The 24,831-nt window shown below is 36.0% G+C and overlaps 3 protein-coding genes across 5 annotated transcripts; 2 read left to right on the top strand and 1 right to left on the bottom strand.

Annotated features, from left to right (window-relative positions):
• Positions 1 to 8,801: 8,801 nt before the first annotated feature.
• Positions 8,802 to 11,603, top strand: LOC113323445 (vacuolar protein sorting-associated protein 32 homolog 2-like). Of its 2 annotated transcripts, none has more exons than XM_026571764.1 (5): positions 8,802 to 8,982; positions 9,282 to 9,381; positions 10,134 to 10,219; positions 10,330 to 10,413; positions 11,147 to 11,603. In XM_026571764.1, the coding sequence occupies exons 1-4, from the start codon at positions 8,896 to 8,898 to the stop codon at positions 10,366 to 10,368; spliced, it is 312 nt and encodes a 103-aa protein (XP_026427549.1). In that variant the 5' UTR covers positions 8,802 to 8,895; the 3' UTR covers positions 10,369 to 10,413; positions 11,147 to 11,603. The 2 variants fall into 2 exon arrangements, with proteins under 2 accessions (XP_026427549.1, XP_026427550.1); XM_026571765.1 differs by having other exon boundaries at positions 11,114 to 11,603.
• Positions 11,604 to 12,939: 1,336 nt separating this feature from the next.
• LOC113323444 (bifunctional protein FolD 1, mitochondrial-like) lies at positions 12,940 to 15,835 on the top strand. 2 transcript variants are annotated; one of them, XM_026571763.1, is made up of 6 exons: positions 12,940 to 13,306; positions 13,692 to 14,002; positions 14,397 to 14,633; positions 14,709 to 14,876; positions 15,274 to 15,493; positions 15,639 to 15,835. In XM_026571763.1, exons 1-5 carry the CDS (start codon positions 13,075 to 13,077, stop codon positions 15,442 to 15,444), a joined length of 1,119 nt encoding a protein of 372 aa, XP_026427548.1. In that variant the 5' UTR covers positions 12,940 to 13,074; the 3' UTR covers positions 15,445 to 15,493; positions 15,639 to 15,835. The 2 variants fall into 2 exon arrangements, with proteins under 2 accessions (XP_026427548.1, XP_026427547.1); XM_026571762.1 differs by having other exon boundaries at positions 15,274 to 15,835.
• A 163-nt stretch (positions 15,836 to 15,998) lies between these two features.
• Positions 15,999 to 24,061, bottom strand: LOC113323443. The gene is made up of 15 exons (XM_026571761.1): positions 23,593 to 24,061; positions 22,643 to 22,770; positions 22,326 to 22,458; positions 20,982 to 21,138; positions 20,815 to 20,893; positions 20,310 to 20,350; positions 20,083 to 20,199; positions 19,877 to 19,957; positions 18,853 to 18,915; positions 18,664 to 18,709; positions 17,671 to 17,745; positions 17,238 to 17,285; positions 17,082 to 17,117; positions 16,915 to 16,989; positions 15,999 to 16,345 (listed from the first exon to the last, which is right to left on the bottom strand). The coding sequence occupies exons 1-15, from the start codon at positions 23,750 to 23,752 to the stop codon at positions 16,265 to 16,267; spliced, it is 1,320 nt and encodes a 439-aa protein (XP_026427546.1). The 5' UTR covers positions 23,753 to 24,061; the 3' UTR covers positions 15,999 to 16,264.
• Positions 24,062 to 24,831: the final 770 nt, after the last annotated feature.

Genomic DNA, 24,831 nt, shown 5'->3' with positions numbered 1-24,831 from the left:
AAATACCTACAAATAAATAAAACACCATAATAAGTACAAAAATGAGCCCTAACAATATATAGAATCGAGACAAATCGGACACAAAAATGTGTCTATCAGACACGTGCTCAAAGATACGTCGTTGAATAAGAGGAAGCTTCATCTCAAGCTTTTATTGCGTGTGCAAGGCATATTGGCCCGGAACAGATACTGCACCAACATGGTGTATCACACTAGTGGTATGCTGGTCAAGAACGAATTTGCACCACTATGGTGCAATTCGCAAGTTGAACGTTGGCTGAGAATTAGAATTACACCACTATGGTGCAATTTCGGAAACTAGCTGTAGCGAAAGTAGGTGTACTTTGATACATGATTATCCTCTCATGTTTTCCATTTATAGAAATATCAATAAGACATATATAGGGAAGAGGTGTTGGTTGAAGGTGCATCCTTAAGCTATAAAAACTTAGCCGATATATCAAATATGGTGCGGAGGCATCATTATGACGGTTGTTTACTTGAAATAGCTTCAAGATGCATGGTTGCTAAACTAAGAATGCATCAAAGTGATGCATTACGAAGAAATGATCAATTATTCACGATCTTTCTCATACCTTGTGAAATAACCATTTGTTCTATACGGGCTAGGCTTTGCTAGGCTATCGCCTTGCAACACGAGTTGGATTTAGTTTCTAGTTTCAACACAGATGAACCATGGCCCGTGCTTGATCCGCTCATGTTACGAAGTATGGTACACATGCAGTCGCAATGAGTTGCAGCTATCACCTTATCGTTCATATCATCTAATTACGAGGTGATTGCGACGTTTTGTTAACTCATATCATCTGGCTCGGCAATACGAGGCAAGAGATGATTGTCGCGATACTTGATGAGGTAGTTGCAGCCCATTTAGTGGATGCTCATACTTCCTAACAAGCTACACAGGGTAGGTATACACCAATTGTGAATTGGGCATGACCAGGAATGGAAGCTAAACTGATATACAAGTTAGAGGATCTTAAACAAACCCACTTGCATCACAAGGATGTTGCAAGATAAGTACAGCATAAGCCTGACTGATACATCCTTGGCACGAAAAAGATCAATGCACGCATTCAAATAAATGTGAAGCGAACTGTGGAAGCTGGAAATAGGCTTGCAATGACTTATGTACAAGTCCAATGCATTTCCATATGCCTGGACAAGACTCGAAAATCAGTGATGCATGTAGTATCTAAAGAGGAAAAAAATCCACATATTTTCTGCGAAAATAAAATGAAAAATAAATAAAATATACACATATTATCCACCTATTAAAGTGTTTGCCCACCACACCAAATCAAAAATACATCGCCACGGGGTGGGGCGAAGCCCCGCGCACACCAAATCAAAAATGCATCGTTACAGGACGGGGTGAAGCCCTGTGCACACCAAATCAAAAATACATCCCCACGGGGCGGGGCGAATCCCCGCACACACCAAATCAAAAATGCATCTCCATGGGGCGGGGTGAAGCCCGCGCACACCAAATCAAAAATGCATCTCCACGGGGCGGACCGAAACCCTGCGGACGCCAAATCAAAAATACATCCCCACTGGACGGGACAAAGCCCCGCGCATACCAAATCAAAAATGCATCCCTGATGTGTATTTTGAATTGAGTTCTATGAAATACCTTTCAAAAGACAAATGAAGTTTGCACGCGCTGGGGTTTTTGCACCATTTCTGAACAGGTTTAGAAAAACAAAATATGACGACCCTACAAGGGCCTTGGCCAAGATCGGTCAGACTGGTGTTGTAAGTGGCCTTTCAAACGACTTTAAAACCTTTTATTGGCCTTTCAGTGTTACGATTTAATGTTAGTTTGTCCAAAATAGATGAACGAGATCACCCAACCATGAACCAACAAAGCAAACATATCCGGGAAACCAAATATCACACTAGGAAAACACAAAACTCTAGTAAAAAAGTTCAACCGATTGAATACATGGAATCATCATGTGTTATACGATTTTCAAAAGATGAATCATTCATATATGATTGAAAGGAGAAGTGGATAAGTCGATGATAGTACATGAAAAGATTGATATCAAACAAAAGCTTATGAACCATTATTACTTTCGATAGGAAATTCCTAGCAATCAATTCAAGAGTAGTGGAACCAAAACTAGTTCGTAAAAATTGCTTCGATTTAATTATGCTTTCAGAACTAAGATTTTTATTGGTCCCTCTTTTAACAACAAAAATAATTTGCTCTAGGTCCTTGTTTTTTTGCTAATGCCAAGCTAGTACCGGAGGATTTCATCAAGGAGATGCGCAATTACACAAGTTCTCTAGCAGAAGAATTTAAAGAGTGATTCGAGCGCCCGTCCCGTACTGTCTGTATTCCAAATTTCCAAACATACCTGGCCATGGCTTTTTTTGTGCCTGCATTACTAGGCCATATGTCCGTAGCGCTAGGAAATTTCTTTTTTCCATCTAGTTGTTGTAATCCATGTAGTCATGTCATATTGTCGTCCATATATAGGAGGGTGCGATGTTCTTGCACATGCATACTCAACAAAACGACGTGTATATAGTAATAATCTATGAATGATGAGATCGAGATCTACATATAATCACAGTATTGACGTAACTGTTAGTGGATTTTTGCTCTCATTTCCATTCTATCGTTTAGGTTTTCATGTTTGACATCTTTACGTTGTTGTTTTCCTCGGTGACTTCGATGCTTCATCTCTCTTCTCATAATACCGCTACTTTCTTCACCTAATATATTTATGAGACAACTTTATGTTTTCTAGACAGGGTAATATTAATGTAAACTTTTGCGCGCATCTGATTACAAACTCATGTACGCAACGTGCTCATCTATGTTCATGAACCTGTAGCTCTAACTTTCTCTTGATCTAAATTTCGACCGGTCTGTATATATATATGGCCATCGGATGCTTACAGGACTGATCACCCGTCGAGATCGCACGACAAGTTAACGTCGATTAAGACTTGCAATCACGATCGGCTTTTATTCGTAAAATCTCTGGATTGTATTCCTATGCCTTTTTCTGTTGTCATCCAGTGAGGGGTTTAAACAAAGGACGTGACATACGAACTGATTTGTATTTCACACCATAATGCCCTCCCAGGGGTATACTTACAGGTAGCCTACCTTAATAATTCATCTTTTTAAACTTTTTGATATGATACGTTAATAACCACATCTTACTTATGCATGCATCTGTCAGTTGGGATTGATAAAACTTCAGGGGGATTGAATCAAAATAGATGGTTATGAACACAACAAGTCCGACCTAACTGTGATAGCAAGTTGGGGTGTCTGGTTCGAGCTGCCTTCAAGTGGCAGAGAATTTGTACCTTTGTTGGTGTTCAAAATAATTCGCTAATTTTTGTTTTGTTGGTGGGAGAGCTTTGGTGTCGTCTGTACTGAAGTTGTGTTCGACTGTGCGGGTAGTCCGACTACGATGTGGTCATGCCACATACATTTTGTATGTGGCCCCTTTTTATTGTCAAGGAAATACCATATAGTCCTAGGAATAATATATTAGAGAGAGTCTAGTCCGATTGACCTAATCAATTATTTGTTTGGTCCTATTTGGTAATATAAATTATAGTTTGGTCCTAAAAATTATAATTTGGTCCTAGGGTGATGTCATGGATGATGTAAATATCATCTTGTAGTGGCAGAAATACCATTTTGGATAAGGACCATATATATAGTCAAAAAAGTAAGAGAAAAGAAATCATTCTCAGATTTACTTTCTCTCTCCTATATTTTCAGTTCTAGAATTTATCTCTCTTTTTTTCTCTTTTTTATTTTCTTCCTGCTAGTGGTGAAGAAGATGAAGATGATGATGAACGATTCTCTATTCTCTCTATTTTTTTCTCTGCTAGTGATGAATATGAAGATGATGATGATGATGATGATGAATACGATGAAGGTTTTGCATTTTTTTCTTTGTTCTTTTTGATGTTTTGCTCTGTTTTGATGATGAAGACGGTGAGGTTGAACATTCTGCTGCTATTTACGATGATGATGAACCTTTATCATCTTCACATGCTTGGGTAAGTTTCGGATCCATAAAATAAGATGCATATGATGGAGTTCATTTCTGGAATGAACTCTGGTTTGTGATGAAGATTTTTTGATGTTTTTTCGTCTGTTATTGCTGCTGATGATGGAGAGGATGAAGATGATGAAGATAAGTTGCTGCTACTGATGAAGATGAGTTGATGCTGCTGATGAAGAAGATGAAGATGACGGAGTTCATTTTCAGGAATGAACTCTGGTTTGTGATGATGCTACTGTTGAAGTTCATCTTCGTCGCTGCTGCTGCTGAAGATGTAAACTAGTTTTTTCTTGATTTTAATCTGCTGCTGCATCCGTTTTGATAAAGACGACGACGAAACAAATCTGTTTGATAAAGAAACAACACGAGTTGATGAAGACGACGATGATGAAAACGAGTTTTTTTTCTTGATTGTAATCTGCTGCTGCATCTGTTTGATAAAGACGACGATGAAAACGAGTTTTTTTTCTTGATTTTCTTGATTTTCTTGCTACTAGTGTTGTTGAAGATGGTGGAGACGATGAATATGACGAAGATTTGTGATGAAGATGTTGTTGGTGAAGATGAACTCGTGCTTTGTTGTTGAAGACGACGAAGATGATGATGCTGCAGTTCATTCCATAAATGAACTCTTTTTTTTTTAGGTTTTTATATGGAGTTCATTTCTGGAATGAACTCTGTTTTTTTAGGTTTTTATATGGAGTTCATTTTTAGGAATTTTTTTAGGTTTTTATATGGAGTTCGTTTCTGGAATGAACTCTGTTTTTTTAGGTTTTTATATGGAGTTCGTTTCTAGGAATGAACTCTGTTTTTTTAGGTTTTTATATGGAGTTCGTTTCTGGAATGAACTCTGTTTTTTTAGGTTTTTTATATGGAGTTCATTTCTAGGAATGAACTCTGTTTTTTTAGGTGATTTCTGAAAAAAAATAAGTATAAATTAACAGGAGTTCATTTTGAAGAATGAACTGCTACAAAAAAAAGAAAAAAATTAACACGGAAGGGTATTTTTGTCCATTTAAATATTTTTAAATAATTATGGACCAAACAGTAAAGGCGTTTGACAAAAGGACTAAACAGACATGGACCCACCTAGAAAAGGACCAAACGATATTTTTCCCTTTTATTGTTTGACACCTATTTAATTAAAATACACATTTTGTATGTGGCCCCTTTTTATTGTTTGACACCTATTTAAATAAAATACTTGTCCCTCCAAATTCCCTTGACTGTTATTCTTTTTGAGAATAAGTAGGAAGTTAAACCAAAACAAAAAGGAAAACAGTTAGGTAATAAAACTGTTTTTCAAGTTTTTTACTACTTTATGGTACGTGTCACCCAACCACATCGTAGCCGCAATAGTCATGAGTACAATTAAGATACAGAACTTGCAACAAATTTTGGAGCATAAGCTGGGAAATCTACCTCCTTCGAAGCTTTTTCAGATGCAAACTCAACATGGGAAACTCTCCTTAAAGTAGTTTGATACTTGTCGCGAGAGAAATGAACATCAGCGATATCCCCAACATTTTCAAAGAAAATGATCCTATGGCAGAAACAAAAAAATAGTGTTAAAACAGTGGAATGTGGTAAAGGTCAGAAAGGGTAAGGTTAATCAGCATATATACCCGCACATCAGATTTCATAATGTGAAATGGCAGGTTCTTAAGACAAAGTGTTTTTGATGCTCCAGTGCCTCTTGCTTGACGGCAAAGTCCAACTTGACTGCCCGATAATTCTACCCCACTTAGCCTTTCTGCCTGCAGCAGTAAATTAATTGCGAGTACAATCTATACAGAACTTTCAACTAATTCTAGGGCATAAGTTGGGAAGTTTACCTTCTCTGCAGCTTCTCCATTGCAAACTCAATAAGGCCAGACCAACCGAACTTTTCATCTTATCGTAAAAGAAACGCACATCAATAATTTTCACAACCTGTTTAAAGAACTTGATCCAACAACAACAATAACAAAAGCGTGTTAAGAAGATGAAATGTAACAAATGTTAGAAAGAATAAGGTACAACAATCGCATATATATATACTCACACATCAGATCTAACAGTGTAAAATGGTATGTTCTTCATGAGAAGTGTTTTCGATGCTCCGGGGTCTTCCAGTCGAGGGATAAGTTTAATACGGGGACCCAACAAGTATTCACGAAGATTTACTGCCTGCAACAATAAATTAATCATGAGTGCAATTTAAGATATACATAACATTTGACTAATTCTAGAGCATAAGCTGGGAAGTATACCTTCTTTGCAGCTTCTTCAGTTGCAAACTTTATATAGCCACCCATTACACTCTGGACTTGCCATCCTTACCGTAGTAATAATAAAGACACCCATCAACAATATCCCCAACCTATTTCAAGAAGTTAATCCCGCAACAACAACAAAACAGTGTTGAGACGAGAAAGCCCAGAAAGAGACGTTAGCAATTATACTGACACACATGAGATTTACCGGTGGAAAATGACATGAATAAGTGTTTTGATGCTCTGGTGCTTTTCAAAATGACACAATTACAAAATGTATCTATCACAGTGAAATCACAAGTTAGTGCACACCAACCAGAATGTATGCACTGATTTTGTTCACAGTAATCACCACCTACAATTCCTCCTCTATCTCATCTGTATCTTCAGTTTACATCAGCAACCCAACCTTCTATGTTCCTCCAAATCCATTTGCAGCACACCTTCTTTCAAACACACATCACAACCAATTTGTAACTTCATCAAGACCACCACCAATTTCACAAGCTTGCAAATCTGAACCAACAACAACTCATGTTCCTATCATTCAAAATATGTCATTTCTTGCAATAAGTTCTGAACTGCAACTCCAGATCATCTCCATATCCAATTCCAGTACTGAATCAAACGTAACAAAGAGCATCTATTTCAGTATTTCATATACGTACTGAATCAAACATAACAAGGAGCACTTCCTATCAGTATGCGATATATGTACTGAAGATTCATGAACTACAAATCAACAGTATGACAACAACAGGTGACAGATCTATGAAAAATAAGAGAATCGAAAGACATATTACAGTATTTCACATAAGTACTGAAGGGTAAGACTAAAAAAGGAGCAAAAACACAACAAATAGCACTTCCTATCAGTATTATACATACATACTCATGGATCGAACCAAAAAAATTGGAAAAAATTCAAATAAAACAAAATTAAAAGAGTTTTGTATCAGTACGCCATATATGTACTGTCAATTCATACACGAAAAACAACTGTAACAAACCTAAAAACCATAAAAGCGTCAATCAAATCGATTTGATTATCAGAATACAATCAAAAAAACAAATCAAAAGAAGAAAAACCGAACAAAATAATCAAACAAGATGATTAGAAAGCATACCTGGAAACAGAAAACAAATATTCTCCTCGTAAATCATAACGATGCACCATCTTGTTCTTCTTCATTCAAAATAAGCTAGGTTTCTGTCAATACATGATATACGTACTGTTGTTTCATACAAAAAAACAAATCTAAAAACAACAAAATGGAACTAGTATGATCAAAGCTAATAACGAAATGAACCAAAAACGTGATTATTCATCTAGATCTAGTAAATAATCAAGAAATCAAACATGGAGATCAAAATCTTAATCAAACACCACAACGATTAGACAAAAAAAAACAGTTTGTATCAGTATGCCACATATATACTGCTGATTCATGAACTAAAAAATAATTGTATGTAAAGAATCTATCAAAATAACATAATCGAGAGAGTCTTATTTCAGTATCGAAGATATGTACTTATGAATCAAACAACAACAAGTGATAAAACTAAGAACAAAACAGAATCAAAAGCAATTTGTATCAGTATGCAACATATGTACTGTTGGATAATACCCCTGAAACAACAAACAAGCACGATTTTGATAAAATAAAAAAGCGAAAACAACAAGATAATCAAATCGAAAGTTCAAATATGTTAAAAACATCATAATCTAACCAAAAAATTGAATAATTACGATCAAGATTCATCAAAAACAAACCAAAACAAAAATAAACGCAAAAAACAAACAAAAAACGAAACAAGAAAGTGAAAACGTAATCAAAACAATCCGATCTTCACAGATTCAGTTGAAAAAAACAAACAACAGCAGCAGAAGAAGATATTACATAACATACCTGTAAATCTTCAAATAGATCTTCAGAAAAACTCTAGCTCGTAATCCAAAAGCAGAAACAAAATTTGAGCAGAAGCAGAAAGAGAGGAGGAGAGCGGATCTCGGATTTGGAAAAAATGGTGATTTTTTTTTAAAGAAATATATATGTACTATCAGGGAATGGGTAGTTTGGGTATTTTTAAAAGTGGATTATGACATCCCGCACGTGTACCGGACCAGGGGATAAAAAAATTGGTCCAATTTTCTCTTTTTCTTTTTATTATGGACCTCTAGTTACCGGAAATGCTATTCACAGATCCACTTAGAGCTCTATTCACAGCTCAAACGCTAGGTGTTGCAAGAGTATTGGTTCATGACTTTCAGCCAGGACCCACCGCTGGATAAAAAGGTTCACCATTTTAGAGATGTGGGGTTTAGATGTCCTGAGCTGTGAGTAGTGTGGTGTTTTTGTGCTGTGAATAGCACCACCATCTAGTTACTGGGCTTTAGTGGATGGACCTGCCATTAACTAAGACTACCATAATAGTACCTATTGGTAATTCCTACTTGTCAATTTAGTCCGCCTAATACATCGAACTCTCCTTTTCTCTTTTCTTTCTCCTTTCTTCCATTGCAAAAGTCTGTAAAGAAGAAATTTCGAAACAATTTCCATATCTGGACAGAGATGCTGAAGTTGAAGAAATGGTTTAGCAGCAGCAATGCTAGCAAAGATGAGATCAGAAGACGTGAATGTCTTTCTAAGTTAAATGAGGTTTTTCTCTTCTTCTTTTTTTCCTTTTGTTGTTATTTTCATTAAACTAGAAGCCCTAACTTAAGCTATTATCACCAAAAGAACACTAAAATTCACCATTTAAAACCAAATCTGATGCTTAATTAAACCAAGTAGGGGTTGATTTTAGTGTGGGAGTGAACTAATCTTTATTCTTAGTTGTTTGTATATTACTATTGGAAAACTACAATGAGATTTGAGATGTATATAATACTGAATTATGAAATGGATTTTTCAAAGATTTTTTTGTTTTTACTTATTGTGTGTTTCTGTTGGTTCAGTCATTAGTGAAGCTGGAAGATAAAGAAAAAATTCTTCAGAGCAAAATTTCAATTGAGAATGAAAGGACAAAGAATTTTACCAAGTCTAGAAACAACAAAGGTATGTGACTAATATTCATGTCTTAGTAATTCCTCATTATGGTTTTCGTATTGTCAACCTCCCATAGAAATATTTCCCTTTTTCTTTTTTGGTAGATGCTGTTTAAATTCCTGATATGTGTTTGAACTCAAAAATTGTTCGGACAAACTTTGAAATATCCGACTCTGTAAATTTAGAATAAACAAATCCATAAAACTAGAACTCATAACTATGACCTTGACTCACAAATTAGACAAGGTTTATCTATTCATCGACCAAGCAAAGCAACACGATCTTTCTAGATGGCTTGTATGAGGTTAATAAGGCTTTTCAAAACATAGTATGTGTACAGTTCATCAATGATCTTTATTAGAGCGTCCAAGTGTAGTGTCCCTGGTTCATGTACAACTAAGAACTTCGTTTATGTAAGTGATTGAAAACAATGAAGATCAAAAGAATCAGCTTGATGACAATTCCTTGAAAACCTAAAACTGGTTATAATTGTTGTGAGATTGCATGCATTGAATGCCAGCCGGATCATTTGTACTTATTCTTCCTGCTGATCCAAAATCCTTGTAGATAATGAGACCTCCGGAGAAACATTAAACTGTAGCTACTAAGTGTTCCCAAATTTGAATTGCCACATGTTCTTTTTATTTATTGCAACTATTGGTTCTTGTTTCTTTGTAAACATTGAAAGCACTGTCGTTGAATTTGGTAAAATTCATGTCTTATGGACTTTGGCTGAAACCTGAACTTTTTTGTTCTAACAGCCGTACTCGAGTGTAAGAAAAGAAAATCTTTTTATGAGGCGCAAGTGGAACAACTTGAGATCTTCCGTTTACAAATAGTTGATCAGGTTTCAGTTGAACCCTTTTCTTAGTTTTCTATAAGGTTTGAGTCAAGCTTGTGGTCGTCTCCTTCGGTTTCACTCATCACCCTTTTTCTTTTCTTTTTTTATCTTAATAGATGAGAATGCTTAGGGACGCAGTGGAGATGGCGGAATGATGTTCCCATCAGAACTTCAGGAGTTGAAGTAATCTAGCGGCCAATGTAAGGTTTTTAACTAAAGTTTGTTTTGTTGAAACACTTGCCCTTAAGTTATTCATGTCTGCTTTCAAATTCATAGTATGGTGTAAGCAATCAAGATCTTCTGTGTTGTGAGGATCTCAGTTTTACTCAGTTGACTTGACGTTGTTGAACTATCCTCGTAGATACCCCGGTAAATACATTGAAAGATTAGGATTAACAACTACAGAGACCAGATATATAGGGATCTGTAAATCTAAATCTATATGCTAAACTGCTAACTGTTCACTTTATTTACAACCCAGTGTCAAGAATTGTCAACTCATCTTTAGTTTCAATATTGTGAAGCTGCTTTGTATGTTCATGGTTCCATGGTTTTGGGTAAGAATTTCTAGGTTTCATGTTTCTATCAGTTTCTTTTGCGCATTTTTGAAGAAAATTAGTGAATGCAAGTGATGTAGTTTATCAAGGGGAATTTAGATGCGCACTTCGTCCTTGGGAAATACAAAAGAGAAGGGTTCCGTGGATTTCTTTGGTTACATGGTTTCTCTTTGTTTTCTCTATTTTATTCTTTATTTACTTCATACTCTTGTCAGACTTAATGTTCTATACCAGAATGCACGTTAAATACTTCTTCTGGACATGCGTTATTGGTTTCACTTTCATCCTGTTTGTTCTGTTTTATACTTTTATGTGAAATTTTGCAGTCTTCTTCTTGTTGCAGTTTAAACCCGCAACTCTTGTGTCAATGATGCAGGGATATCAAATGTATTAAGAAAGCTGTGGTTTAAGTTATAATGAGGTCTTAGAAGATTCCTTTTGAAGTTATCTCTCGCTGCTGATACCAATGAGGTTCGAGATTTTATCTATTGTTTTCCAGAAATAGTTGGTAAGATGGGCTTCCAAGCCATTCTTGCCTGTGGATGCTACAAAGGTGGAAAACTTGTATATATTAGTGACAAAATTGTAGATGAAAAATGATAACTTTGAAAGCATTTTTAGAATCACTGAAGCAGTACTATAACTTTTTCAATGGCACACAAGTAGCATAACTTGGTAGAATGAGAAGGAAAAGAACATACTTTGCGTCTTATTACATGAAATGGTTCGTAGTATGAATCAGAAAATTCAGGCAGAAATGAGCTTTTTAAGACCCTAACTGTAGTTACAATATGCTGCACTAGAAATATTTTTCAGAGATCTGACTGTTGAAACTCTCGGTTGTTTGCTAGTTCCTTTGAAGAAATTACTCGGTAGCTTTTATCGATAACCAGTACATAGAGTTTTTATTTTCAACTTTATTTTGGTTATTTATTTATTTTTAGTGTTTTCTCATCTATGTACATTAGATTTTCACCTTACTAAGTGAAAGAATTCATGATTTTTTTTATTGTGGGGGTCAACTGACTTCTGTCTGTTTTCAGTTAATGCTAACCCTCTGGTGCATGATTGTGTAAATTGCAAACTGGTCGTTCCAATTATCCCTTAAGGATTGTTTTTCGTTTTTGTTTGTTTCTCTTGTTTATGACAATCATCTGTTCCATCGTTCAAGCATTTGCCACATTGGGTTCGCCATCACCCATTCATTTTCTGGGGCCTTAGCAAAATGATTCCAGGTTTGACGTTTGAACAGTGATGTGCTTTCACAATGAAGCAACAGAGTCATAGCATCTCTGTCCTTTTAACAAAACCTAGCACATGTTTCTAAGCTCCATGCCCTCCTGTTTGGTAGTACTTGAGGACTTAGGTTTCCCCCCTTTCTGAGTTTTTAGAAACATATTTTCCATAGCTCCAACTTCTTCTCCATTAACCTTTATCCCACTTATGTTCACCTCTAGGCTCTAGCAGTAATTGTAGTACCTGTAAAAAAGGTATTTTAGAATACCTCATATGGATGTACCACCACCACCACAAATACCAGGACTTGAACCCTAGGCCTCGACGATGCACTGTGTCATCTTTTCCACCAGGCTATAGGAGTCTAGGTGAACAGTTTCTCCATTTTGTTTTAGAAATTGATACGGGCATGCAGTTTTCAAGATCTCACCCGTCCAACAATTTTACAGTTTCTACTCAACCGCTAACTTAATTAGGCAGTGATTTCTCTATCAAAAAAATATTAAGTAAGCAGTGATTAATTATTTGAGGTGAATGTAAATATACTTTGAATTCCCATTCTAAAGTTGATTCATTTTTATTTTTTTTACTTCTAATTTGCTAAAGTTAAAAACCTCGTTTATACATCGGGTAATTACCATTTATCAAATTGTAGCTAAGTGCCAATTAAAACTGTTGCTGGTGTTTGACAATTTCATTGTTTAACGTTCTTTCCTTGTCTGTTTTAACATGACAAGACAATTTTTGTCATTAGTTCACTATCACTAAATTTTAGTAATAATCGAAACATTTAACTGGGATTCATATAAGACCGAATCAATTTTGACACACAGCTTGGAAACAAATCTTCCCGACCCTAGACTTGACTTGCACTATGTGAGAGATGGTCCTGTATGGCATTTGTCCAACAAAGGAATGAAGTCAAATATCAAGTGGATCTACGGATGGACCCAAAAAGAGTTTCTGTACGTTGCATTCCAGGTCCCCAATGTTGCATCTGTTCCTCCTCCTCCATAAACCTAGTTACTGAGGGTTTAGAATCTGTGAACTCAAACCAAAAGAGAAATCATGATGATGATGATGCATAATGGCAGTAGAAATCTATGGAAGAAGATGTGTTTAAATCCGAGGATTTTATATTCATATTCATATTCAACAAACTCTCTCTCAACCACTCTTCTCAATAACTCTCTGCGAATCCTTGGTCCTGATCTTCCTGAAATTTGGATTCCCAATCCTTCATCTCCTTCTCGACCTCCGATTAATACTCGTCGCTCTCCTTTTATCTTTAATCACCAGGGTATGAAACCTCCATTGCTTATTAACCTAATTTTGTTCTCTTTATATCAAATTCACATCTAGATGTAATTCAGTTTCCTCAATTGTAATTAGAATATTGAGTATTTGATAAACAGAATAAAAGAAGGGGTTTTCATTTGTTTACAATTTGCCAAGTCAGGCATTGATTTGATTAGTTTGCGTGGATATACGTTAGCGTTTAGTAAATGTTCTATAATGTAGCTTTTTAGATGATTAAGATAGAATTTTAAGTTCCCATGAATTGCTATGATATGATAGAAAAATCAAAAGAAGTAGTATCGCGGTTCTATTAGTTTATCTTTCGACCTGTTATTAAGAATTGTGTCTAATGCATGGTTTCTTCCTGCAATTTTTGACATATTCAGAGCAGACTGCTGCTGTTATCGATGGGAAGATGATGGCAGACGAAATAAGATCAGAAATAGCAAATGAAGTTAGCAGGATGAAAAATGAAATCGGAAAGGTTCCTGGTTTGGCTGTTGTTTTGGTGGGAGAAAGAAAAGATTCTCAAATTTATGTCCGTAAGAAAATAGAAGCTTGCGAAGAAGTTGGAATCATGTCTTTAATGACAGAGCTACCCGAGGATTGCACAGAAATTGAAGTGCTTGATGCTGTTTCAAGTTATAATGTGGATCCAGCAGTTCACGGTATTCTTGTGCAACTTCCTCTGCCCCAAGTAATTTCTAGAACTGTGCTATATATAACTTCTTAAGGTCTTGTTCACTTTCCCTCACTTCTTCTGTCTTTATCTAAAATTCTTGCTATCTAGTAGGCAAACCACCATATTCCTAAATCATCGACCAAAGCTGAAGCCAAAATTTTGGCTAGATTAATAATAAGCTTGCAGTTCACATTCTGACCTACCTGTACCATATGTATGGCCGTGCACGCATACCCTGTCTGGGGACGGCTTATATCTATTAATTGCAAATGTCCATTTTAGCGGATATGTTTTACTCTTAACAAAACAAGGAGAAAGGTTGACTTCGGTTTACTACTTTTTGTGCTTCTGACTATGTTACCTAGCTTCTTTCTAGTTATCAACGACTGACTTAAATGTTTGACAACAGCATATGAACGAGGAGAAGATTTTAAATGATGTGAGCCTTGAAAAAGATGTTGACGGTTTCCATCCAGTGAACATGGGGAATCTTGCCATGACAGGAAGAGATCCGTTGTTCATCCCATGCACCCCAAAGGGCTGTATTGAGCTACTGCTCCGCTCTAATGTGGAAATCATGGGAAAGAAAGTAGTGGTGATTGGGAGGAGCAATATTGCTGGGTTGCCTACTTCTTTACTATTGCAGGTAATTCCGTTATAGCTCATCATAGGGAAGCTTTCAGTCCATCAGCTGCGTAACACTATTTTTCCGTTTGCACAGAGGCACCATGCGACAGTCAGCGTCGTGCATGCCTTCACTAAAAACCCTGAAAAAATCACACGTGAAGCCGATATTGTGATCTCTGCTGCTGGAGTAGCCAACCTAGTCCGTGGCCATTGGTTAAAGCCAGGTGCAATCGTGATAGATGTGGGGACAAATCCGGTTGAGGTAAAAACTCGAAAAGCACTCCGTAAATTAAAGTATTTAAGTATGAAAATATCGATGCTAAAATCGTTGTGGTTAATTAAGATGTGTGCTTGTATGCATGCCATTTAACCACCGCAATGTCAACCGAATAATGCTCATATTCCAACTCTTCTTAGTTTTCGTATGTAGGCGACTAAAACCTTATAAACATGGCATGTGAAAACCACTGAAGTTTGTTGCTCGAGGACTTATGTGAAGTAAATAACATACAAAAGCAAAATGTCCATTTGCAGGTCTGGATGAATATTACACATGATAGACCGACATTACACAGGGTTCAAAAAAGTAAAATTAGTTGAAGAATTATCTTAGCCTAATTTTTTAAGTGCAAAATATGTATATTTTGGATGATGTGCAGGACCCTGATAGTGAAAGCGGTTACACCCTCACAGGAGACGTTTGCTATGAAGAAGCAATTAAGGTAGCATCAGCGATAACCCCAGTGCCTGGAGGAGTTGGACCTATGACAATCGCAATGCTTCTTTCAAACACTCTCGACTCTGCCAAACGTGCATACAGATTCCCTTGACCATTAGCGCCAACTTTGCTCGTAATACTTTTAAGTGATGTTCCGCTATGTAATCCTACGTCTTTCTCCTCCCTTTTGATGTTCACCATTTTTGTAAAGCATTACAGCATTGCCATAAACATAGACGTGTATTTGGCACAATCTGCTGTGTAATATTGCTAATTGCTCGTCTTTGGTATGTAAATGTTGTTTAGGATGCTTTGGCTTGGGTGCCCTGAAGACGAATCAAGTAGCTTCATCGGTAACAGATATTCTGCTTCATCGAATCAGTACTCTAGATAATACAAATATGCCTATTAACGGTACACAGCATACCGAAAGTTGTATCAAACACGTTCTTTGTATATCTACCTCTCTTTTCTGAAATTAAGTCTATGATCATTGTGTTAAAGTCGGGTAATGTGTTGGTAGATTCACAGCCTCAAGAATGAAATGATTCCGGGATCACCTTGTTCTGGTAAGATTCAAATTGAAGTGTGTTGTTTAGGAGTCTCATAATAACCACCATAAAAATTATATGAACCTTGATTTGCGTCAGCTAAGCATTTGTGCCATTTGCAGATGCCAAATTTGACCGGTAACTATTTTCATAATTTGAACATCCTGCAGCCTCTAAAGCATTATTTGAGTTATAAAATTACAAATTCCCATAATCTTGCCAGGTAATAACCTCATATATGTCAAGTAAAAGGAATCTTCGGGATATGGAAACACGAGGGAGAAATTTCAATGGTACATTTGAATTTGACCAGAAATCAATAAGATCAGGTCAAGGACTGTATTACAGCAGTCAGAAATATAGAGAAGGCTCCCATTCTCTTCATCCTTCAGCTTCAGCTACTACTTCTGGTTCCACTGGATCTGCAACAGGAGGAATAGCATCTACTTTGAATCGTAGAGTCTGTTTCGAAAATCCACACAAGACGGTTGTCAGCAACAAAAGGAATAATGATTAGATAAAAGGCTTGTGGTAATATCAGAGATCATAATCCTAAAGAGCAAAACCCACAAAGTGATTGCTTATTGAACATAAGATTTCAAAGGAAAACCAAAAAATGAGTACAGCACGTCAACATTGTGGGCTGTCTTCTCACAATACGATTGTTGTTCTAAGCACCTAAAACAGGTTGTGAAGATGTTATTCTGTCATCATCCGATCGTAAGATGTTATGCGGTCAAAGGATGAATGTTTACAAAACAACAGGTGGCTTGACAAAAATGGTATTGATCACCACACCAGAAAAAGGGGCATACTCTTTAAAAAGAGTGAAGGAAATCAAAACTTGAGCAAGATAATTTTGTCCTAATTACAGATTCCATGAGGTATTAGCTACAACTCCTCTCATCTTGGTGAAATTACAAGTGGAAGATATCCCATCTTAATGATTTTCAAAGCATAAGCAACAAAAAATGACAGAAAAGGACTTGTTTACACTGCCAACAAGTGAACACTAAATGGCAGAATCATACCTTTCTGAAGAAGGTCGAGTACGAATTGTCCCAGATGAGTTTGTAGCATCCAGCCATGAGTGTGCTGAAATTCCCCTGAAACAAATAGCATGAACAATGTTATTCCATTATCTTTCAAACAAGGGACTAAGGTGTGAAAAAATTGACCACCAGAAGCATTTACTCACTTGGTCAGAACCACAACGCCTGTACGGTAAGATCATCTGAGAACAAAACCAAGCAACATTAGATTAAGATAAAAGAGAAGAGATAGACACAGAACAGTTATAATTTATTTTTGATGGTAGAAAGAAATAGTCAGAATGACACACAGAACCACTTACTATTTTTTCCCCGGAGGGGCCAATGTACTCCACACTGAAACCAATATCCTGCCCAAAATGATGGAAATGCCATCGGTTAGTAGGTTATTAAGTAATCAATAGATAAAGTACACATAAGATATGCAGGAAATTAGCAAAACTTAAAAATGTTCAAAGCTGGATAATGACAACCATCCCTGTGCAAAGACTAAATATAGAATATATGGTTTCACGAAAGCATAAATATAATAACCTTCCTCTTGATCGTAGTCGACATATCTTATCTACCTTCACAAGTTGTATGTAGAAGGTACATCCAGAAGTTATAAATATATGATTACCTAAGCTCATCAGTCAAGAATACACGGACAAGACCACCTAGTAGATGAGATGTCAAGTGCCTAGATATTAGAGTACTATTAGTAAGATAATGCAAAGGTTTCCATGGCCTTACCATGGTTACTTTGCTTTGGATTAATGAGAAATCCCAACCGATATACGAGTTAACAGAGTCCACCTGCAGTGAAACCTAAAGAGACAAGGAAAACAAAATATACACGACAAGTACAAATCAGATTCATATCAAAATTTCACAACCTAAGAAATGCATTCAGAGGGGAACAGGTCCATGTGTGGCATCATCATGATGGGAAGAGAGGTACATACTAGTTGCAAAACTATGCACAGCCAATTACATATTCAATCTAGTATAAGTTAACTAATAATTATTAAATAATAAGCATACTGAAAATGAAACCCCAAAACCCACGTGTGTATTAATATATTTAAGATACAGCAATTACTGAATTATAAGAATACCAAAGATGAAACCTCAAACTAGATTCAGTTTCAACTAGAATGCTAGGCTGCTAGGACAATATAACCTAGTCGAGCAAATCTATGCCCTGTGGTTACAATTCCATCGTTCACAAGAGTTCCACATTTTTGGATGGATTTAGCTGTGTTATATATACAAGCACATAACTTAGGTTTTGTCAAGCATGCCCATGTGTGTACGCATATCAAAACAACAAAGTGAACTGCTAACTCCTACAAAGATCCACCCAGATCCGAATATATAACAAATAAGAGTCAGCAGTAATCAACTTTATCAAACTAAGAAAATGGATTCTGCAACGACCAAATAATATATTAACCATAGTAGAAATGGTCAACAGGAATTGTTCTGGAAGAGCTTTAAACTAGACGTAATTCTCAGTTTCTCACACTGGCCAAATTTACAAAAAAAAATTATAAACGAGTTCTAAACATAGAAAGATTAGACTTGCAAACATATTGTATATTAGCAAATTCTAATAAAAGCTAAGTTGCTCATATAGAGATTTGCTATCTTGCCTGTTGGTCGTATCTCACAGAAAATAAAAAACTGCACATTATAGTAGTGGTAGAAGAAAAAAAAGAGACTTTGCAAGCAAGACAGACGGACCTCATGAGTTTTCCCCACAGGAATGATGGTCTCCTTGTAATCATCACTGCACATGTAAAAAGAATAATGTTATCTTGAAAACCTATACCCCCGGCATCAAATCCTTTGTTGTGGCTTAATAAGTTTCGGAGGTAAAACTTAAATCATAAAAGCAAGCCTACATGAGAAAGCCAGAAAGATATTGCCAACCTGTTCTCTCCAATGCCAGCATCCTCCGCTTTGATAAAGAATGGGGAGTTTGCAAACACCTCTCTGAAAGAATGTGCAGAATCGTTAAGGAACGAATAACGCATAATAAAAATGTATCACAAGATGGTAAATTCAGACTTTTTTAAGAAAAAAAGAGTTCATCGAAGGTATAATTTAATACAATCAAGACAAAAGATGGGAATTGAAATTAGGTGAACCTAGCTTCCGTATAATTCCTATCAAAGGTAAAGACTTGACCAGAACTACTACACTTATAATTCCTATCAAAGGAGAACCTACTTATAGTTCCTTCCCTTAAAGGTAAAGACTTAACCAGAACTACTACACTTTACACGGCATTAAGTACAGAAATTCCTATCAAAGGTGAACCTACTTATAATTCCTTACCTTAAAGGTAAAGACTTAACCAGAACTACTACACTTTACACAGCATTCAGTACAGAAATTCCAAGACAGGTACCGAAGAAGAAAAACTTCTTTTACAGATATATCATACTCACATCTAGGCAGTGCATCTACTGTCGACCTGCAGATGATGCAAGGTAAACTGTATATTCCAGTTGATTATCTATGTTCAACTGTTGTTTCTTTGAAGAAAAAGTTATGTATGCCTTAAGTTGTTACAACAGCCACAAGTGAAAGACAAAAACAACACATAATCAGCAGAGAATACCCGTATGATTCTCGGGAAACAATATAATGATATATCTCTGCCACACTTCAGTAGTATGCCACCAAGCTAGAGCAAAACTACATCTTAAAAGTTAAAAACAATGGCAGTTCGCCCTACAGATAATTCTACTGAAGGAATAAAAATATTATATATATGTACTGTACAAGTGTAACACAGTTTCTGTATAATAAACACCAGCACTCACAAGATGAACTGCATGATTCGAGAATGCAAGCATAGCAGAAGTAACAATGAACAACTATTTGTGGTCCACTAAGAACAACTTAGAAAAAGATCAGAAATTTTGGGATCGAGTGTCGAATAAAGTACCCGAAAAATTCAGCTAGTCTATTCATCTCAGATGTATATGTATGCACTGCCTCTTTTAGAACAAGAAATTCATCCTTTTGTCTGCTCAATTCAAAATTAAAGAAAGTATTATTAGGAAAACTAGCAGGTAAATTAAGAGAATGACCTACTTACCACTTAGTGCCATTAAAGCTCAATAAACTGAACGATAATATACGATAACTTACAATTTCCTAGTCTCATACCGCCCCCAAGAGATAAGAAGATAAAACCGAATAGAAATGGCCATGTCTGTAAGGGTGTACAAAGATGGTCCATAACGTTGTCTTTGCTCTTCCATGGGCCTGCGTGTACAAGCTCCTCAGCAGTTTATATTTTGTGAACACGAAGCACTGTTAATGGGAGAAAAAGAGAGAAGGCAAGGGTATGTAGTTCACATGAAGAGAAAGATTACCCATCGTCGTCATTTATTGTTTTAACAAAATCCAGTAAAACCTGCAACCAAAGGACAGACGTACTATGTAAATCATCAGTAACATGTAATATGAAAAGACAAAACTGCCACATAATGCCAGAAACTAAACAGGATAAAGGATTACAGGCCTACAGTGGACTTATAAGAGAGAAATAACACAGTTCAGTACTGATATAGACCCCACAATCAAAACAATAACAGTGCCTCATCAAAGAACAAACAAATCATGTACAACATATCTATCTATTGAAAACATCAAATAGAGTAATTTAGTGAACCTCAGTATAATAATTGAGAAAATGTATAGAGTAATTTAGTGAACCTCTAAATAATTAGTTTAGTATTCCCAAGAGAACAGGGGAAGGCTAGAGATACCAGATGTGAAGTTGAAAAGCAGTGATGATTAATGGTTATCCAAGATGTCTAAAACGAACATTAAATTTAATGTGTAAGCAAGATGACCAAACAATCAATCAGGATATACCTGTGGCACCCCTACTAGGTATGTCACAAGCGTCTTGTAGACACCAGTTGCACTGCCAAGCTGCGCTAATTGTCTTCGTCTGAAAAAAGGACATCCATCAGTAGTTAAAGCTTCATAAACTCAGCCCGTAGAAAACTGTGATAAATTAAATCCAATAAACAACTGACCTTTCCATTTGTTGCCCCCATAGTAAAGCAAATCGATCATGTATACTTCCACCGGCATTAACTAAAGCATCAATCGCAGCCTGCTTATTTCTTTCAGATCGCTCTCTCTGTTGCCTAATGAGCTTTCCTCGAAAATCTTGAGGCATGTAAGTCATAACTGCAAACATATTCACAGATCCCCTGATCAATTGTCAGGAAAGTAACCTTAGCAATAGGCGAAACTGCTTTACTTAAAGTACCTGTCAAACTATACTACCTTGGCAAACATTTTGAACAAGGACACTAAGAAATAGAAACTAGGCTAAAAATTAAGACTCTTTAGTCCTCAAGAAAAAATAAAAAGACCGAAGTATGAGCAAGGATCAATATTAGCTATAAAAAAAAGGATCCATATTAATAGCAATAACCAAAGAAAAAAAGAGATATAACACAGGTTTTTGCCAATGGTAATCATAAATTCTAAGAAAACCACTCCAACAGAGATGTATCTGAGGTCTTATTCTTCCTATAATATCTAAAACTATTTTTTGCATTGCTGGAATTTCACTTAAGGTTAGAGCTTGAAGGCCTGGTTATAAAGTTATTGTCATTCATTTAATAACTTAATCTTATACCCGTATCATACTATCTTTTTTCCTTTTGAACTAGTTACTAAATCTTCCTCTCTTCCTCACCTCAAAGGCTGAGAGATATCTTCATAATCAACACTAGCACCACATTATCGAGACTAGCAGCTCCGCACGAAACAACATGACCAGTAAAATCTTTTTGATGTTCCGTTTCATTTCCTTACACATTAGGAACCCTTCGAGACATCAATGTGAATACGACTAAACAGCAATTTGTAATTCCAAGATGTTTCACATCTTACATGGTGGTTTCAGATTGTAAAATAAAAACACCTCAATTTTCCTTGCGCTCACTAGCACCATCAGCTAATAATTTAACACATCTAGCATAGTTAACAATACATCATCTTCCCAGCAGGAACTTGGGAAGGTTAACTTGTGCAGTTTTTCTTTGTAAGTTCCTCTAGATTAAGATCTAGCTGAAACCGAGAAACACTCAAGCTAGTAGGAAGTTTCATCTACACTTTTAATTGCAAAGATATATATACTCAGTCAAGCCACACTTATACAGGAATAGGGAAGCTTAGGAAATAATTAAATAAACTAAAGTTTGAAGCCTTTAATGAATTAGCAAAAAAGAGAAGCCACTCAAACTGGAAGTGGACCCAAGATTGTATAATTTTGCAGAACCAAAACATATAGAAAGAGAAAACATTAATCAACTTTAAAAAGAACGTTTTTTCGACTGGTGCAAAAATTAGAAACAAAAACCAACCTGTATTAAATACATTATCAGAATTTTTAGTGTGGAACTGTTCAATTGTTTTCAATGTGCTCTGCAATTTAACTTTGAGCTCTCTGAGAGTAGCACCAATTTCAATTTCTTCGGGAGTAGACTGCTGTTGAAGCTGCAAAATATGTCCACGATGAGGTTCAAAATTCAAAGGAACCTCCAGGAGGTTCAAAACAAAGAAAAAAATTGGGGTTTAAAAATTCTTCAAACTAGTGGAGTAGCGACTAAAACGATCAAAAAGATATGAATTGGTTATTCACTATGAGGAAACCTATAGAATTAACAGAATAGATAATTACCATTTTGGGCCAGTGAGATCCTTCCATTAGATAGAGTATTTCTTCTATATGTTCTCTGTTCTTCCACATGTTCTGGTCGATTTTATGTGGAGTCGCGGATTCAACTTCCTGAGCTAAAACACTTTCAGCTGAAAGATAAAAAAGGCATTATTACCATCAACCTTAAATGCAAAGTTGAATGTTTTCCGTTTTGGATATGCAACAACGTTAGCTGAATGTGCAGTTGAAACATAAAGGACAATGACACATAGGTAGATGGACAATGGAGAAAGATAACTTGTATAAATAAATATCACAATTAATATTGTTGCATGAATACCAGAACAACGAATGTTTTACAGGTATACGCCTCATGGCATGGGCCATTCAATCACATCAAGTAATGGCATCAAATTTAAAAGCATTGCCCTTAATGGATTTGCGCAATTGCTCAAAATGCACTTTTGATAAGGGAAGAGTTTATGAGGCTACACCTCTTTCATTCTAACCACAGAATGATCACATTTGTGATACCCATCCAAGAGATGAGCTTAACTCCAAGGTTAAAAAAGTGTTTCTATTAGACACCTCTAGTATTTCCTTTATTATCGGGCTCATACTTGATTTTTGAGTAAGATGATCAATCTCAGTTAATGACTCCATCTTTTCCTATATTTCAATTTCTCGAACAAAACTATCCCAATGGTAACGAATGGTTGGTTTGCTTCTCGTGATTGGGTTTTCAGTAGAATGCCTAAAGTAGACAATTTTGGGTTATCTCCACTAGTAAGTCAAACTTTCCCCTTTCGACAAAACATTCAAAAATCATAATCACCATTTCTATTGTAAATAAACTATATTCGAATCCCATTTCTCAATTTCCCGATAAAATTTTCGAAACATGGGCAACAGAAAAAATCACAAAATCAAGTACTAAATCCTCAAAAAAAAGAAAAGAAAAAAGAAATTACCTTCAGTCAATGGAAGTTCCTTAATCAAATCATCAGACATAGACCGGAGTTTAGAAGTAAGACGAGCAACATCTTCAGAAACAGGAGTTAATGGATACTTATCGTAATACTGAGCAAGAAAAGCCCTAGTTATTGGCATCAACCCTTCTGTAGATGCCATGTTTAGTAAATAGAAAAGAATACCCAAAATCTAATCTGTTTGATATTTATAGATCTAATAAGAAACAAAATATACGAAAGAGTTTAGATTCCGGAAGAAGTTTTTCTGAGAGAGAAAAAGAGGTCAAGAGAGGGGAAGAAGGGCTTTAATGGTAGACTAGTCCACCGCGCAGAATAACGGAAGGTGCAATATCACCTCGTTTAACCGCAATTTTACTTGAAAAAAAAAGTTTGGTGCTTTTTTTTTTAATAAAAAAAATCGGAAGCCATCGGGATTCAGGTGTAGAATGTACGAAGTCGTCAGTGACTCAGTCTTAGAAAGGCTGAAGTTTTATAGGAAATATGATTACTAACTCAATTATTAGTGCTAATCTAATGTGGATAATTTATCGTCGATAATCGCGTTACTTTGAGATATGATTTCTTTTTAATAATGCACCATCCTAGGCAATTTGCCGTCCCCGGGCCGGAGTCTCCACTGTATTGAGTTGATAGCATATGTTATTCTGTTCATGCTAACCTGTTAACAAACATTTGGCGCATATGCATTCTAGGATTGCAACACGTTTGGATCAGTGATCCAACATCAGCGGATCAAAATTCTTATATTGGGATAATTCGATTTGCATTCACTTCAACCGAATATTTGCAACGAAAGAGAATAAAGAGAAGGATACTTGCCAACAAAGCAATAATCACTCTTCTTTCGTTTAAGAATATGCCGATGGGATTATTCTACATGCTCTTCTTGGAGTATCTTTTAATTTTTGGTTGCTTTTGTTGCCAAAGATCTTTTATACATGTGTAGACCGTAGAGTCTACAATATATGGCATATAGAGAACATCAAGAGTAGCAAAGTAGGTTGGATAAATGTAAATGCAAGTGATTATTTGATGGTTATTTTGGAACTTAACTGGGATATAAATTACTTTCCCCAACCAATAATGTATGTTAACGTGTGATTTTTGGGTATGAAAATACTAAAATACCCTTTGATTAATTAAAAGACTATACTACCCTTTCCCCTAAAACTTAAAATCTAAAAACCAAATTCATATTCCCCATTCTCTTAATCAGTT

This window comes from Papaver somniferum, chromosome 11, assembly GCF_003573695.1.
Source record: "Papaver somniferum cultivar HN1 chromosome 11, ASM357369v1, whole genome shotgun sequence".
Taxonomy (NCBI): Eukaryota; Viridiplantae; Streptophyta; class Magnoliopsida; order Ranunculales; family Papaveraceae; genus Papaver; species Papaver somniferum.
Note: the sequence above shows the minus strand (reverse complement) of the source record. Positions and strands in the feature narration are given on the sequence as shown.

Excerpts from the sequence above, each read along its gene's own strand:
- LOC113323444 (XM_026571763.1), top strand. The coding sequence starts at position 13,075 with ATGATGATGATGATGCATAATGGCAGTAGAAATCTATGGAAGAAGATG. Across the intron at positions 13,307-13,691 it reads TTTTATCTTTAATCACCAGG|AGCAGACTGCTGCTGTTATC; the intron begins GTATGAAACCTC and ends TGACATATTCAG. Across the intron at positions 14,003-14,396 it reads TGCAACTTCCTCTGCCCCAA|CATATGAACGAGGAGAAGAT; the intron begins GTAATTTCTAGA and ends GTTTGACAACAG.
- LOC113323445 (XM_026571764.1), top strand. The coding sequence starts at position 8,896 with ATGCTGAAGTTGAAGAAATGGTTTAGCAGCAGCAATGCTAGCAAAGAT. Across the intron at positions 8,983-9,281 it reads GTCTTTCTAAGTTAAATGAG|TCATTAGTGAAGCTGGAAGA; the intron begins GTTTTTCTCTTC and ends CTGTTGGTTCAG. Across the intron at positions 9,382-10,133 it reads CAAGTCTAGAAACAACAAAG|CCGTACTCGAGTGTAAGAAA; the intron begins GTATGTGACTAA and ends TTGTTCTAACAG.
- LOC113323443 (XM_026571761.1), bottom strand. The coding sequence starts at position 23,752 with ATGGCATCTACAGAAGGGTTGATGCCAATAACTAGGGCTTTTCTTGCT. Across the intron at positions 21,139-22,325 it reads TGATAATGTATTTAATACAG|TTATGACTTACATGCCTCAA; the intron begins GTTGGTTTTTGT and ends ATATGTTTGCAG. Across the intron at positions 16,990-17,081 it reads GGCGTTGTGGTTCTGACCAA|GGGAATTTCAGCACACTCAT; the intron begins GTGAGTAAATGC and ends TATTTGTTTCAG.